The sequence below is a fragment of the Ptiloglossa arizonensis genome, chromosome 7, assembly GCF_051014685.1.
Source record: "Ptiloglossa arizonensis isolate GNS036 chromosome 7, iyPtiAriz1_principal, whole genome shotgun sequence".
In the NCBI taxonomy this organism is placed as follows: domain Eukaryota; kingdom Metazoa; phylum Arthropoda; class Insecta; order Hymenoptera; family Colletidae; genus Ptiloglossa; species Ptiloglossa arizonensis.
The window spans coordinates 2,083,716-2,100,042 of record NC_135054.1 but is presented as its reverse complement, the minus strand read 5'-3'; the positions used below and the strand labels follow the sequence as shown (position 1 = coordinate 2,100,042).

Sequence of the window (16,327 nt, the reverse complement as noted above, 5' to 3'; positions counted from 1 at the left end):
CACTACTTGAAACTTATGGGAATTCGAACTGACACTTCTAATAACGGATTTAAGACGCGCTCCTTTGGCAGTGATTTGAACTGTTTGAAGTTTTTAATGAAAGAAAGCGATATTCATAGTGTGTACAGTAAGGTATGTTCCTTTAATAATTTAGAGATATCTCTAAAATTATCGAGTTATTATACTAAAATTAGAGAAGGACAGGTTGAGTGCTTCCTTCGTTAGTGTTAAGTTTAAATGTACTTCTTTAATGAAACACATTCTTAGGCTTGCTCGCATAATCATTTCGTATCTGGCAAATTTCAACGATTTAACTAGCTACGAATATTTTGAAGGTGACTTACATACAATCTTCTCGAGATCGATTCGCCACTCCTAGTGTTGAGATCGAACATGCTCACAAATCAAGAAATCCTTGATTATAACTATGTCCTCAATGATTTTGAGCAAAAAATGTCCCGAATGTATGGAACTCATATTTTTAATTTTGTAATACAATAACAAAATTAAGGTAATGCATGAGCATTATAGTCGTATCTATTGTAACAGTTTTAAGTATAGAAGAATTAAGTATATAGTATCGAGTCTCTCATAACCAAATAAGAAAAGAAGTTTAGAAAACTAGGATAGAAGCAGCTCTATGATGATACATTAGAAAAGCGAATGGTTATTAATTCTGAGGTTTCCAGTTCTAGTTTCATCGTCCTTGATATTCTTTTTTCTCAGAATTACAAATATCTTTATATCTAATAAATGTATAATATTGGAAATAAGGAATATATATATTTTAGTACGAGGAGTTTACTACTTAATACGCCATGAAAGTGTAAGAGTTTAGGTCACTGGAATGGTGATGTAGGACCAAGGAAAAAGTGACCAGTTGTAAATCCTGTAGTCTTCAATTCCACCATCCGTACCATTCTTGTTCCTCAACTTCTACATTGGAATCATCCTATTTTTGAATATTTTAGTTTCTGCGTAAAGATTCTTTCATATTATTCATTTTCCTACGACTTGAACCGTTGAATCGGATCGGGTCTAATCCACAATTTTTTTCTCTAAAGATAGTTTCTGAAGGTAATTGGTGGTCGATCAAATGTATACACTCATGACACTATGATTCAACAATTGTCTGATGAAAAGTCGATAGTCTAAAAGAGTCCTAATCTTATGGTCTCACAATCAGTGTCGATGAACTTCAAAACAGCGCGTCATAGAAGGAAAGGACTTGTTGTCTAAGACAACGAACGTGTTTTAAATCGTGTGCCATACGGGTTCTCATTTAAAACAAGCCGAAGGTAAGCCGCTCTTCCTACGGATTTGCATTCCATTGACGATAACAGCATTACACTCTCATGCACTCAACCAGCAGTCGAAGTTAATACAATGTTTTATTGGGTAAGATATTTGTAGTTCATATAACATAAGTACATTAGACTGATGACACATTTTTGGAATAAAAATGTTGAAGCGTAATTGAATAAGATTTATAAGGAGCCTCTCAGGAAAATATCTTCCAACATTTGATCGCCAGATGCTTGATTCTTCAGGTAACATACGATTGTCCCAAAAAGACGAGAGTTTCTATCATCTTCATTCGGTTTCTTGTTGCATCAAATTCAAAATCTCTATCGTCTCTATCGTTCAAAATCTCTAAGAACACAGATATCATAATTGCATTTTATTAATTACTTTCAAGGAAAACATTGTAACTCATCTTTCTAAGAATCAGTTCTCAATAGCCATTCAAAACAAAAAGTAGGAGAGTGCCTTGTGAGTATTCCTTAATTGAAATAAAAGTTTATGGTCCCTAATGATAATCCCGCACTAAACGTTCATAGTTCACAATTTTCGTTTTCTCGATGCTTTTATCTCGAATTATCAATAGTATCTTGAGATTAAATTATTAAAATGATACATTGTTTAAAAAATGCGAATGATTCTATTATCCTGTATGTATAAAATATATAAGCACATAAGCCTTTAGGGATACTGACATATAACTGAAGCTTTTCAATTATTTAAAAATTTCTAACAGAATTATCTGTTTAATGTGTAAAATTAGGAATTTTATTTGATTAGAATAGTTTGAGTTTAATTTCTTATTGTTTCGTTATCTATTATTAAAGTAATATTTCTTTAACTTTTAAAATATTAACAATTTTTATGTAATAGAATTAGTGATATTAGTTTATTAATATTGATTTCTTTTGCTTATTTTATGGTTATTAAAATGCTATATTATTTAAAATAAATTTATTAATAGCAGTAATTTTATTAATAACAATAAAAAGTGCTTAAATACAATTTAATAATTATCCATTATCAACTGCACCCACACTTACTTCATCTTTAGTTCTTTCTTCTACATTAATTATAATAGAACAGCAACCTATGTGAAGGTTCAGGTGATGAATTTTATGTTCCTCACACATAATCAAGCTTACCTGTACACAATTGTTTTTATATTTTCAAAAAGAGTAATAAAATAATTCTTGATATCACGAAATTATCCAAGCTTATCTTATATCAAACAACATCATTACAAGATTGATAAATGTTACTCTTCAATATGAATCTGAATTTTTACAAGTAACTCCCATTTTTGTGACTATTTTAAAAATAACTATTAATACTTATCATTAACACTTATTTGTGATTAAATTAATAAACATGTTTGAAATATTAATGTTTCCGACCAGTAAACCAGGTCATCTGAGATACAAAGGTTAATTTTAGAGTTTTCAAATATGAATGTGCAAAAATAACAATACATTATATACGTACAACAAAAATGAAAGTGAAAATAAAAACGTGAATAAACATGAGAAATATAAATAATTATTGATTATTTAAATAACATAACTTTTTAGTATAAAAAACGCACCGTTAAGCACATGCCTGAACAAAGAAATCGTTAAGATAAATTTTCAAGTCAAACATTTGATTTCTATACCTTTTTGTGTTTTTACACCATTGGTAATACTAAGTCACAATTTTAGACAATTCTGTTTCTTTACTAGTTACTCACTGATTTCAGTGATGTGATTGATATGATTAATAACTAAACACATAAACAATACTTGTTTCATGAAGAATAGAATAAACAAAACAGAACTTACAAAATGAATAAATGAATTAATAAATATTTTAATTTTTTTCCAGGTGTATCATTGGCAGAGTCAAAATGTTAAACTCTCGGGAGTGGATGATATGGTTCTGCTCCCGAAAATTACAGAAGAGACTATTATTGAAAATCTTCGGAAGAGATATATGGACGATTACATATTTGTATCCTTTCTTATTCGTCTTTCTAAAGAAAGTATTTAATTATGTCATGTAGTAAATATATCGGTATTATAATACATAATCGTTGTTGTGAAAGTAAAACTTTGATAGCTTTATCAAAGCTAATTTACTTTTATAAATAATTAAGAATTTATAATAAAATACCTATAACAGAAATAGCCTACATTTTAGAAATCCATAACTGCAGTAGATAACTGTACTGGTCACAACATTTTGAAAGGTTTCTCCTCTTGTTCGTTAGAATATTTGTAAGACATTACGCACCATATGGTATCGATTCATTATGTAATAACATTATTCACCATAAGAAATTTATGAGATTTTAAGAATTTATCTCCTGTATCACCTTTAATTATTAAGTAAATGCAATTAATTAGATATTAATTTTAACGAGTTTAGCAATGTAACGATCAATACATGTGACATTACCTGATGAGATTAAAGAACAAAAGAAAAGTACAATATTTGGAATTTTATCGTAGCTATATTCATTGTAATAATAGCAATAGTGTTTTGCAAAAATCTTGGAAACTAAAGCCCAGCGGCGGTTATATGTATTGGAAAAGTTTGTATAATTATTTTAAATAGACATTAGGAATGGGGTTATTTATTAAGTAAGATAATTGGTATATTTATAATAGTATAAAAAAAAATATGTTCCTACAATTATTAAACTCCGATAATAAATCTACGAATATAGAAAGTATTGTTTAAGTTATTCAAATGTTTTATTGTGCTCTTTCTAAATAAGTCCCTCCAGCTTTTCGATTTAGGGGAATTGATTCCTCGTTCGGGAAGCACTAATATAAAGTATTGTCCAATGATGTTATTTTCACACGAAGTTTTTGTTATTTTATGTTTTAATGAAAAATTTGTTTGTTGTAATTATTAGTAACGAAAAATTAATACCAATAATTAAATTGTTTTTCTAATTATTATATTTCACTTCAAATGGTTATATTGATTGAACTAAATTTAAGTGAATTTTAAAGAAAGATAAATTAATTTATATTTAATTTCAATTAATGTTAAAAAAATAGCTTAATTATATTAAATTTCAATCTATGTACCGACGTATATTAAATTCTAAAACTTAATTATTATATTTCGTAATATGATATTAATTCAATTTTTGTCTACAAATATACAATATTATATACTGATAATTTAATTTACAAGCTAAAGTGCAAAAATGTGTACGACCTGATGAATTTATTATTAAATTTACAACATTATTAAAGTCGATATTATTGCGTAGTGGTTAATGCATAATATTTCTCCATGAATAAAAAAGTCGTTGCTTTCAAAATTGTAAGAATTGTAAGAAACGGTACTTAAAAACACATTAAAAGTCTGAAGTAGAACATTGTGACAGAAATAATGATAAATATATTCATTGTTTAGAAGACGCTGTTGAGCAATGTGCAAACAAATTGTAGTCAAAATTACATTAGATCAAAATCACATCAAGTATGTTTCTACGATTAACAAAGAATAGTCTGTTCTCGGTTTGCACGATGATAAAAGATTTATCGTGCCAGTTTCTATGCAACTTTGCCACGAGTACATTTCAAAGCTGCAGAGCAGAACGATGCAACTCTGCGAAGCAGAACGAGAGTGCGTGCGTACGCGCCCGCGCGTGCATGTGAAAGTGGTATTCTTACATTTTGTTTATGACATCCACCATATGGAGCAAGTTCCCCGAAGGCATCAAGTTTAATCCCGATGTTTGAGTTTGTTGCAGGTGTTTTAAGTGTCACAATCATCTAGACTGCATATGATTTGACGAACCAACTCTTATGACAAAGGACTGTTATTTGTGTACCGCAGAGCATAGAACCAGTAAGACAACACAATCTTTTGAACAACGTGATAAATAAATAACAGCTACAATTCTCATTTCAATAGCTATTTACGTAGTTATGCGAGTTAAGGTGAAACGAGGAGAATAACATTAAGGGTCAGAAAAGAGTTTATTCTTTTGCAAAATTTCACACAAGGACGATGAAGAGAAAATAGTACTGATGGGAATAAGAAGAGAGGACTACTGCTCACGGTGAAGCGTGATAGTTTTCTCTTACACTTTCTATTTGCCTGGTTATTCGTCAGAACATTGGCTAGCTAGATAGTAGAGATAAAAGAGACTGTTAACGATGCCAGTGCAGCAAAAAAGAAAAAAACATTTGGAAGCAGGACAGTGTCACAATCTCGCTATGAAAATAAAAGAAAAGGAAAAGAATAAAGAATGTCGGTGTAAAAGAAAAATAAACGATGCAATAACTTACATCGAACTAAAAAATCTACATAAAAAAATACATTGTATTATACTTTTATGGGGTGTTACGTGTGACGATGTTCAATTAAAAGTAACGCGAAATAAAAAATGTTTTCAGGAAATAATTTGTACTCCGAATTCAGACAACAGAATCATTTCTTTATGTTTAAGTATTATGTTATCTGCGGATTATGTTTAAAGTATTTTTGGAAAAATTCTACTTAGGTTTATGCTTAAGTGTAATCTCTTTATCATTGGCGCTAGCATATAAGATCAGCGTTCTTTTGGTGAACCACTGTTCATCGATATATTTAAACGATAGTGAGCACGAACTTGATCTCGTAGATTTTAAGACGTTTTCTCCAACTGCGACGTTAACTCGAGCAACAATAAATTCTAATACATGTAACCAACGATTTAATATTTAAACGACATACACATTTATCGCATATTGTATATCACAATCAGCAAAATGTTGATCGATAAATATGTATACACATCTATATACAGAATTTTGCATATTTCGAAATACAATATAGAAGTAATCTGTAATTAAAAATGGAAATCATTTTCTTAATGACCACTAGACATGCATCGGTCCCGTATTGGTATCGATCAACCCTTTCAAACAGATGCCATACTTTGGAGAAAAGGAGATAGAAATTTACCAAGGAGCCGTAAGTTTCATTAAACATAAAATTTTATAGCCACAAAAGTTATTTCTTTTCTATTACGTTTTAATTACACTGCCTAGTGGATAATTGATCGCAAATCGGGTACCCTTTTGTTCAGTTACGTTTGAAGATAGCGATTTCTTCCAGAAACTAATCGTGTCTATCTCAAGCTGAGTCTTGCATGTACCATTTGATAAGGAAAATGAATGGGATACACCGAAACTGAAAAAAATATATAGTATCCCATTCACTTTCATCATCAGACAATTTACGCGTGGCTGGGTCACTATTTGAAATATAATTCATTACTGATTCGAAATTTAAGACAACTGACAGATCCATTTTTCACCTTTAAAGCAACAACTATACTAGTCTTAATGATATCGTGTCAATTGCCAATATTTCTATGAATATAATGAGAAACATATTGTATGTATTTTAACGGTACACTACAAAGCGGGGATATTAACAACTATTGATATTGATTTGAACATTAACAATCATAGATATCGATGGTATTGTTGTCAAAGAATGTTTTAATAATATGTTAATGGTATCGATGTCAAAGAATGTACTAATCACATGTTAATGATCTCGATGTGTTCGTGTATATATTCAAAGTATATATCGATAGGATATCGATGACAACAATGTCTAAGGATATGTATGTTGACGTTGTCCATGTCAAAATATATATCTAACATTGCTATTAGTGAATTCGAAGAGAGTTACAAACTATAAAAATTGCCTGAGAAAATAAAAAGGACTTATTCCAACATTCTTTTTTGTAATTGATATCATTGACATCCATTGTTGTCTTCCGCGATTCTAAATTAGTAGACAGCGATTTTAACCGAGTGATATTTTTGCTACATTTTTTATCAGTTTTTGCTTTATGTCCTATTACGTGTGTGTCTTCAATTCAGTTACTGTGGGTGAAATTTGGTCATGTATTCGGCTGTCAGTGTAATGTTTTCCAGTGTAATATATTTTTTTAAACGAAACGTTCATAGTTTTAATTTTCCTTCTATTTTAGGCGCCGTATGAGAATCCTCCACATATTTATGGACTAGCGGATGACATGTATAGAAATATGTTAATTGATAATGAAAGCCACTGCGTTATTATCAGGTAATACACACGTTATATTCACAAAGTACTTGAACGGTTCCCGAATAATTCTCTATTTGGGCTTTTCTTTATCGTTGAATATAAAGCAATTCAGAATGTTACTAACAAATGTGGCTATCAAGTGTATTTCTACAAAATATTCTATATCAAACCGTAGATTGTAATCCCGATTTAATTTTCAAAAAAAAAAAAGCTTATTTCTAAAACATGATATTCGATTGCTTTTGTTCTCGGTGAATTGATAAATATAACAAAAAAAGTAACTTTGGTTAATAATACATATGGAACTCGAAAGATAATAGTTTTGGTTATGAAAGGGTTTGATTAGAGGTTTTGATTATGGAAGTTTTTCAAATTCTTAATGGGCAATTAGAGCATCAAGAACATTGAATGATTTAAGATGGCGGACCACTCGATAGCGCATTCGTTTGCGAAATTTGTGGTTACGTGTTCAGTCCCACCTATATTTTCTTTAATAATATAGAAACATATTTATGCCATTATAAACAATGATGTACAGCTGTAAACAATGTGAAGGAATAAAGAGCCAAGTTGGGATTGTTCTTCTTGAAAAGATACCATCATGTACCTACTATCGACTAACTGGACTTTTAAAAACTTTGTCCTTTATTTTTAAAAAATGGGTCGCTATCAATAGTTAAAATAACGCTAAGAATTTTTATAAGTAAAGATCTACCACACTATAACATTTGATTGATGTCGTGACAGGCCACTCCTGACTCTTATTAGTAATAATTACGGGTAATCACGATATAATTAATATTAATGTACCCCTAAATTTACAATAAGTACTTTGCACGAAATTTAACGTATTTTGGGATCGTAATATTCTATACCTTTTAATAATGTTTATATTTTTATATTGTCAATGATCGGGGTATATTATTTTTTGAATAATACTGCGTAACAAAAAATGAACGAGATAGTATGAAATGTTGTAAAAGTGTACAAATTAAATATTTTAATTTATATGAGTAATCCTAAACTTAGTTACCCTACTTTTTCATAACACTATAAATGTAATTTTTTTATAGTGGTGAGTCCGGTGCTGGAAAAACTGTAACGGCAAAATATATTATGGCCTATATCGCAAGGGTTAGTGGCGGTGGTAAACGAGTACAGAAAGTGAAAAATGTAATTCTGGAGTCTAATCCCCTTTTAGAAGCTTTTGGAAATGCAAAAACTGTTCGAAATAATAATAGTAGCAGATTTGTATGTATATTTTAGTATTTCTTTAGATCACCGTAAATTTAAAAGTGTATGCACTAGACGATCCTTAATATGTAACGTGTATAGAAAAAAATATTCAAAATAAATGATTAAAAAAAATATTAATACTGTTAAATTATATTTTTTTCCAGGGTAAATACGTGCAAATGCAATTCGGTCGTGGCGGTCAACCAAGTGGAGGAGAGGTTTCAAACTTTCTTTTAGAAAAGTCGAGGGTTACTTCTTATAACTTTGGCGAAAGAAATTTTCATGTGTTCTATCAACTAGTAACAGGTGCAAACCAACAAATGAAATGTAAATACCAATTAAAACCTATTATTACTTAAATTTTACTTGATTTTTCTCTTATTATGAATTAAATGTTTACACGCTGAAAATGAGATGAAGTACAAAGCTTTGTTAGGACTCTGTTTCTAATACATACAAGATCTGTTTTCGCTGTGTTTTATTTCAAATTTGATGTAGCTTTGAACATTATAACGTGTATCTTTTAAATTTGTCTTGATAACTATTTTTATGTAATCATAAAAAAATATTTTCTAAATTATATCACTTCAAATTTTTATTTTCATATTCTTCATTGAAAATAGTGAAAAGTTTTCCTCTCCTGTTTTTTTACCCACTATTTAATTATTGAAAAAACGTTAAGCAGAGCTAATATGAATATTCTATATAACTTCAATGTTTTATTTTGCAGCCGAATTTGGATTAACGGACCTTAATTATTATCAATATCTTAGTTACGATCGAAATCATAAGATTGAGGGTGTAAATGATGCTCATGAATTTCAAGAAACATTAAAAGGTAGTGTAACAAAACAAAAATTACATAATAACGATTATAAAATGGAACTTCAATTTATAAAAGTTACTATAATTAAAGTACTCTCTGAATTTTTAAAATGGAGAAGAATTCTTAGCATTTCAATTAACCGGAGAAGATCAAGTTTGTATTCTAGAAATCGACTTTTTTTTATCTTGACGTAAAGTCGAGTCACGCATATATTATTCGACATGGGGCTTGAGCGGGATACAAAGTTACATAGAGAGTGAACAAGATAGAACAATAGCAAGCGAGGCTCGGATTATCTGCGATAGTTTCTCCGATTCATTGATAATATTCGCGTGAAGACATAGTAATGAATATAAAAATGTTGAAATTCGCTCGCTCTCATGCTTTCTCTCTCTTGCACACACACACTATTCGCTAGCATCCTACAATACTAATGTAATCGTCCGACAAATGAAAGATTCAGATTTATATTCCGGTCCAATAATATACGATAGGTCGATTATTTTTCTTTTATACAATTTATAAATTTAAATATTACTTTTTTTGTATTATTTAATTTTTTTTCTAGCACTGAGCGTGATGGGAATAAGTGATTCAGAGGTAACCGATATTTGTGGAGTAGTTGCTGGAATACTTCACATAGGAAATATTGAATTTATTGAGAAAGAAAATTATTCACAAATTGCTGATAAGCAGTGTAAGTATTAATTAACTAATAAATTGTAGTTATTTTATAAATTCAATTATAAATATATAAAATTAGCCTTAACACTTTAATACTGTTAAAGTTTTATTCTAATATATCTAAATTGAATAATCTTCAATTGAAGGACTTGGTGCAAGAACCAGTCTGCTCCATTATTGGGAACTTTACAGTATCATCGAAAAACCATCTAGTTAAATAAATTAAGCAAAATTTTTTATAAAAATTGTTTGAATTTGTAAGGACTGTTTAAGCAATAGTGACAGTTTTAATAAAATTATTTGTTTCTGTAGCAGAGCTGTGCGTTCCTTGCACTAAAGTTAAAATTAGATAACTAGAAATCTCGAAATGCCAATGAAATCTTGTTGTTCATTTGTAGTTTTGTGTAGCATGTTTGTGAGTTCCCTGGTTAACTTACTTAGCAGCCTCTTATCATCAGAGTGCCTAGTCAGCTGTCATTTCTTCCTTGCTTCCCTTTTTTCTGCAATTTTGATTCTCACGGTTAATGGATAGTTCGTTGCGTGTTTATTTTCAACTTTGATTTCAGGCGTCGATTAATATGCTGCATTTTGCAGCGTCTTGATTAAGAATTCTACCGCCTGATTCAAGTTGTTCGCAGTTTTTAATGGGATTTTCAGATCTATATTTCTATTTATTAGTATTCTATAGAGAGACCAGTCTGTTTTCGAATTTGTCCAGTACGGCCATTTTTTGTTTTTACAAGAATAGAACTCAGTGTGAGTATAATTGGCGAATGATCAGATGACAAGTCAAAGCTTGTGTTTACCTCAACCTGACTTAACGATATACCTTTATATCGTTATAAAAAAGTCAAGTAGGTCCGGTGTTTTCCTGGGCTCGGTTGGCCAATAAGTCGGTTCACCCGCGCTGATGTGATTATATCCTCTTGAAGTCATTGTTTTCTGGAGTTCTTTGCCTTTTGGGTTGCTTAATCTTGAACCCCATTGAGGGTGCTTTGCATTGTAGTCTCCACAAGAGATGAATAATCTCACTTCTAACGGGTCAAAGAATTTATCAAATTTTCCTTTACTTATTGCATGTCTAGGTGGACAGTAGACCGCGGCAATGACGAGTGAACCATTTGCATCTTTGATTTCGACACTAGTTGAATGTAGAAAACTTCTTCGAATTTTATTAATTCAAAGTGTGAATCTTTTCATTAATAATAATAGCAATTTCCCCGTGGGCAGTTCCGTCTGGATGATTGGTATTATATGTTTTATACTTGTAAATATTAAAGTAACTTCTATCAGTAAAATGAGTTTCAGAAATTAGGAGAATATCTATTTTATTTCCATTTAGAAATAATTCTGTTTCCCGTTTGCGTTGTTGCAAACGTTTGCATTCCACAAGGTTGGAGTTGATTTAACATTGTATTAATAGCATCATTATGGTCCTTCTGTATTGTGTTACCTATTGTAGCTTGAGCATAACTTATGTTTTCACGTTTACTATAATTTCTATTTACTATTATATTTTTATCTGGCTTACCTTTTACGTTTTGTAAGTCTCGATATACGCTGCATCCTTTGTAACAAAAAAGCATTACAAATAAGGTAAAATGTAAACTCATCTCTAGGTAAACAATTTGTATAATATTCTGTCATGTACATACTATTAATTTTATTTATGAAAATGCAATAACTTCAAAATTATACAATGTGATGGAACAAATATACAAGGTGTATATAACATGTTATTTGTATATTTCAGGTCTTGATTTTCCAAGCTACTTATTTCTAATATCACCAGATCAATTAGCCCATAAATTAACATCGCGTGAATTTGAATCGAAATGGGGAAGTCAATCTGAAAGTGTCGATGTCACTCTAAATGTAGAACAAGCTCTTTATACTCGAGATGCCCTGGCGAAGGATATTTATGCTAGACTTTTTGATTATTTAATCAAAGTAAGTAAACAGTTTTATAAAAGTATTGTTAGTTGGTCGACGATAACGATTATTATAGCAGAGACTGCTGTATTTGTAACGTCTGTGAACCGAAAACAAAATTCACATCCTGTATAACTTCAAGGTGATTTTCTTGTTAATGAATTTAAAAACAGTATCGCCGACTGAACACTCCAGCGATAATTTCATGCGAGTCTTGTTATTAGTTCACAGACGTTACAAATACAGCAGTCGCTAGCGATATAGGGACATTGACTATTTCATAAATATATACAAACACAAGATTATTGCTAGGGTATTTACACAGTAATATTCTTTTTGAGTCCATTGGCAAGATAATTACTCTGTATTTAGCGTATACTTTCTATTATCTGAAAATATCCCTTTCTTTCTGATGGAATTTAAGATAAAAGAAGTGTAAAAACTGTCTTTACTTTTCAGGGATTTAGAAATTAACTATTTTAACTTTGTTGGTATATACTGGAAGAATTTGAATTTACTTATAACGATGTTATTTATGCAAGATGTAGGAATGTATCGTAACTATGGAACTAATGAAAGTTCGAAACCTTAAAGCGTTTCTATTGAAAAAATCTGATCTTGAATTTTAAAAGATTTGTTTTAGTCACCGTTGTGAAATTGGTTCTCAAAGCGGGTAACTCAGACACGTGGTTGTGAACGCTTCCCGTGCTGCATATCGATGCTGCGCATGTGCGGAGCGTTATTGCTAGGCGTATATGCTGCGCGTAGACGTTGGGTAGGCGACTAAAGCAATCGCCAAGTGAAGTCATTTCCCTTTTGTCCAAAACTTTACATTTTGGACAAAATTTACATGATTACTGCGAAATCACTGCGAGTTTTGATTGTCCTTGTTCATTATTATATTCACTTTTACATTTACTTTCTCAATCTCACTTGATGTAAGCTACCCACATGTGTCCACTGACTTGTATTCTCTGTCTAAATCAGCGCTGTCCAAGCAAAGCCCCGTGAAAGAACCTTGTGGGATTATCCTGTTCCTGTTTTTTTTTTCCTTAGGGGGAATCTTCGAAAGATTCGTCCAAGTCCTTTGGGTTGGGAGTGTTGACTCCCCGCATCTGTAAACACCAGATGCGGAACCTACCCTCTAAAACCCTCATGATGGCTATTCTTGCATATTTTCGGGGAATACCGAGAATTGACAACATTAAAATTTTTTTCGTTGAGAGGAGTGCGGTAAACCCGTCCCTCTCTCTGTTATCAACGTCTGAACACCCGTCGGTGGGGCAGGGCCACACTGCCTCACCATTACTTTTCGTAGAGAGTCACAAGAATGACGACCACTAGCCCCAATCTCACGATCACCCGCGGGCCCCATAGTCGCGCCCGATGTCACGGGAACGGAAAAAACCCCGCCCGGCGGTTATCTATTTCTATTTTCGAGGGGATGGGCCAGTTCCCCACCCCTCCGTCGATTAGCGGAGTCATCCTCTTTTTAGTAAGGCGGGGGCGAAGATACGAGGCTAACGCACCCCCGCCCATCAATATTAGAGGGACTTTCTTCGGCTTTCATTGAACAGCTCCGGTCCACAACCTTCTGAGAAATTACATTTTCGTAAAAGGAGTGTTTGCCACGGCCTTCCACTTTCTCTCGCTGCCGTGCACGTCTCTCAACATACCCGACAGTGAGAAATCTGCTCCGATTATTGCGACAAGGACATGGAGCTCACCCGCCCAGGCAAGGTACACCTGCACCATATGGTAGGTGAGTGTGCCTTTGCCGTTCCTGCTTCTACCATTCGGCTGCGAAAAGATTGCACTGCGTGTTTACCTCGATGCTCCACCCGTAGTCCGTTGCCATTCCTGCGATCGCAAGCAAGAATCACCGTTGGCTGAAGACGGTGACGAAGATTGACGGTGGTGACTTCAAGTTCGAGTGAGAACGAATTCGTAACAAAGTGTATCGGCGTAAACTTCCAATAAAGCGTCAAGTATCCATAAACAAAAAAATTTGCTTACGGTTTAGGTACTACCGCTACTTTGATAAGTTGCTTATATCGAAAAAATGAGCGTCGATAATACTGCCTTTGTGTCATTATCTTGTTTGTCACGCACGATAGATATGCTGTAGGTAGAGAGAGAGATGGTTGAAAAGGAAAACAGGTACACGAGAGGCCTACATTGGAGAGCACTGATTTAAACCAAACAATATGGCGTAGCAAACACTGAACAAATTATAGTGTGAGAACAGAATACAGAAAGAAATAGACAGCGGTATAAGTAAAACAGATTTACTTTTCAATTGCCCTGCCAGACCAGTTCGCTTGCCAATTCCTATAATCATTGACGTGTAAATGAATATGAGTTTAGTTTCTATGCTTACAATTTAGATGCTTGAGTTTAGCATCTACTATGTAATAAACAAAAACATTTATTATTTAAATTTAATATATTCCATTTACAGTATGAATACCAAAAACAGTCATATTGGAAGTAAAAGATAAGTTAAATAATGTTGAACGTTTAAGAAATCGTGAAAGTGCCTCGAATCTAGTCATGGGACATAATGTAAAGATTGATGTTTTAAAATTATTTTGTTTTCTGTCATTTTATTGTACGTTAACAACTTTGGTTTCATTCGATAGTTCGGGATTTGGCAGAAACTAATTATTGAAACAGAAATGTCACTCTATTAGTTCGAATAATTGACATTTTATTGTAATAGTAAATATTATATTTAAATATTATTAATGGAAGAAATATGCATATATACATAGATGAGTTAGAAGTTTCATAATATTTATGTTAATTCATGTAAATTATTTTTTAATAATTATCCCTCGATTTTCAGTTTCGACTATTTGAATTTTTTACAGAGAGTTAATTCAGCTATGGAGACTAATGCAGATAGTCTCGAGATTGGAATTTTGGACATCTACGGATTCGAAATCTTCGAAAAGAATGGATTTGAACAATTCTGTATTAATTTTGTGAATGAAAAGTTACAACAGATTTTTATTGAACTCACCTTGAAGGCTGAACAGGTAAGTTTATATCTTTTGATACAAATATCTGATATATAATATTTATGTACATCAAAGAGATTTTTGATGACAGAAATTTATCAAAAGTGTTAAAAACTGATTAAAAATGTAGTATTCTTTTTAATACGTAGTCTTATGTCTTGAATAAAAATATTGATTTTTTTCTTTTGGGTATTTTTAGAACATCAAGTTTTAAAGGTATATATTTAAAATAGAAAATGTCTGAATAACCTTGAACAAAATTTTGCTTCATTTTTTGAATTTTTGAGAGTTCTTTAAAATATAATGTATATATTTACACACGTATATTATGTATGCACGTGTACATATACTTATAAACGTATGAAATATTCTTTTTTTTATCGAGTTTACACTATACATTTTCAATTTGATCTAAACTGCTACAAAAATCTCTTTAGTATTACGTTCTTGTGAAAGCCGTATCGTCGAGTATTAATAATATTTAATCGTAATTGATCAGTTGGTTACTCGAGATAATGAGTGTTTTGGCGCTCTAATTCTCAGAAATTAAAGATTTATTTAGTAGTCTAAAATATTACATAAATTTTCATCAGTGGATAGTAGGATGCTTCCATAGTACGCAGTACGAAGTTGTGTTTACCGTTATTAACTTGGGTAACTGAGGATTCCTCAAGTAATTTTACAAAATACATAAACATAAATGTTAATCGAAATTCGAAAAATTGTTGTTTGAGTATATAAGAATAATTTCGTTCGATGTAAACTTTACCCTTTTCATAATCTAATAACGGCGTAGTTTGGTGAAATAAGAAGTGGTGTTTGATTTGACACGAAACGATGTTTAAAAAAATCTAGGTTGTATTCATTTAGAACGAGTGGTTTATTTTTCCTTAAAACGTAGAACGTAAATTCAAATAGATCGTTTATATATGGGCAAAAGCATATGGGAAAGGCGAGGACTTGGTTTTACAAGTAATTAGATAGACTGAGTCAACAATTGAAGATTTTCTGGGTTAAAAGGATCGTCACCGATTGTGATGAGCTCTAGTTCTAGATTAGGCCATGCCTAGTGGGCAAAACATTGTCCACATTGCCTACGTAACAACATACGTTAATTTCTTATTTCTTCCAGCTCAACAACTATGTTTTCTTGGTATCTAATAATGATTTTAGAGTTGAAAAATAAAGAAAGAAAGAACTCGAGCCTTCTGTCTGTCTTTTGATATGTATGTCTAGGTTAAGTATTCCCAGCGTA

The 16,327-nt window shown here is 31.6% G+C and overlaps 1 protein-coding gene across 3 annotated transcripts in view; it reads left to right on the top strand.

Annotated features, from left to right (window-relative positions):
• LOC143149073 (unconventional myosin-Ie) overlaps positions 1-16,327 on the top strand; it is a 70,810-nt gene that overhangs the window by 14,929 nt on the left and 39,554 nt on the right. For 2 of the 3 annotated variants that reach the window (XM_076316143.1, XM_076316144.1), the window contains 9 exons: positions 3,166-3,291; positions 6,172-6,261; positions 7,295-7,389; positions 8,445-8,622; positions 8,772-8,934; positions 9,338-9,445; positions 10,002-10,130; positions 11,871-12,067; positions 14,923-15,090. In XM_076316143.1, the coding sequence (XP_076172258.1) occupies positions 3,166-3,291; positions 6,172-6,261; positions 7,295-7,389; positions 8,445-8,622; positions 8,772-8,934; positions 9,338-9,445; positions 10,002-10,130; positions 11,871-12,067; positions 14,923-15,090 (1,254 nt within the window). Of the gene's footprint in view, positions 1-3,165; positions 3,292-6,171; positions 6,262-7,294; positions 7,390-8,444; positions 8,623-8,771; positions 8,935-9,337; positions 9,446-10,001; positions 10,131-11,870; positions 12,068-14,922; positions 15,091-16,327 lie in introns of those variants that run through there. The other variant, XM_076316145.1, reaches the window with a different exon arrangement.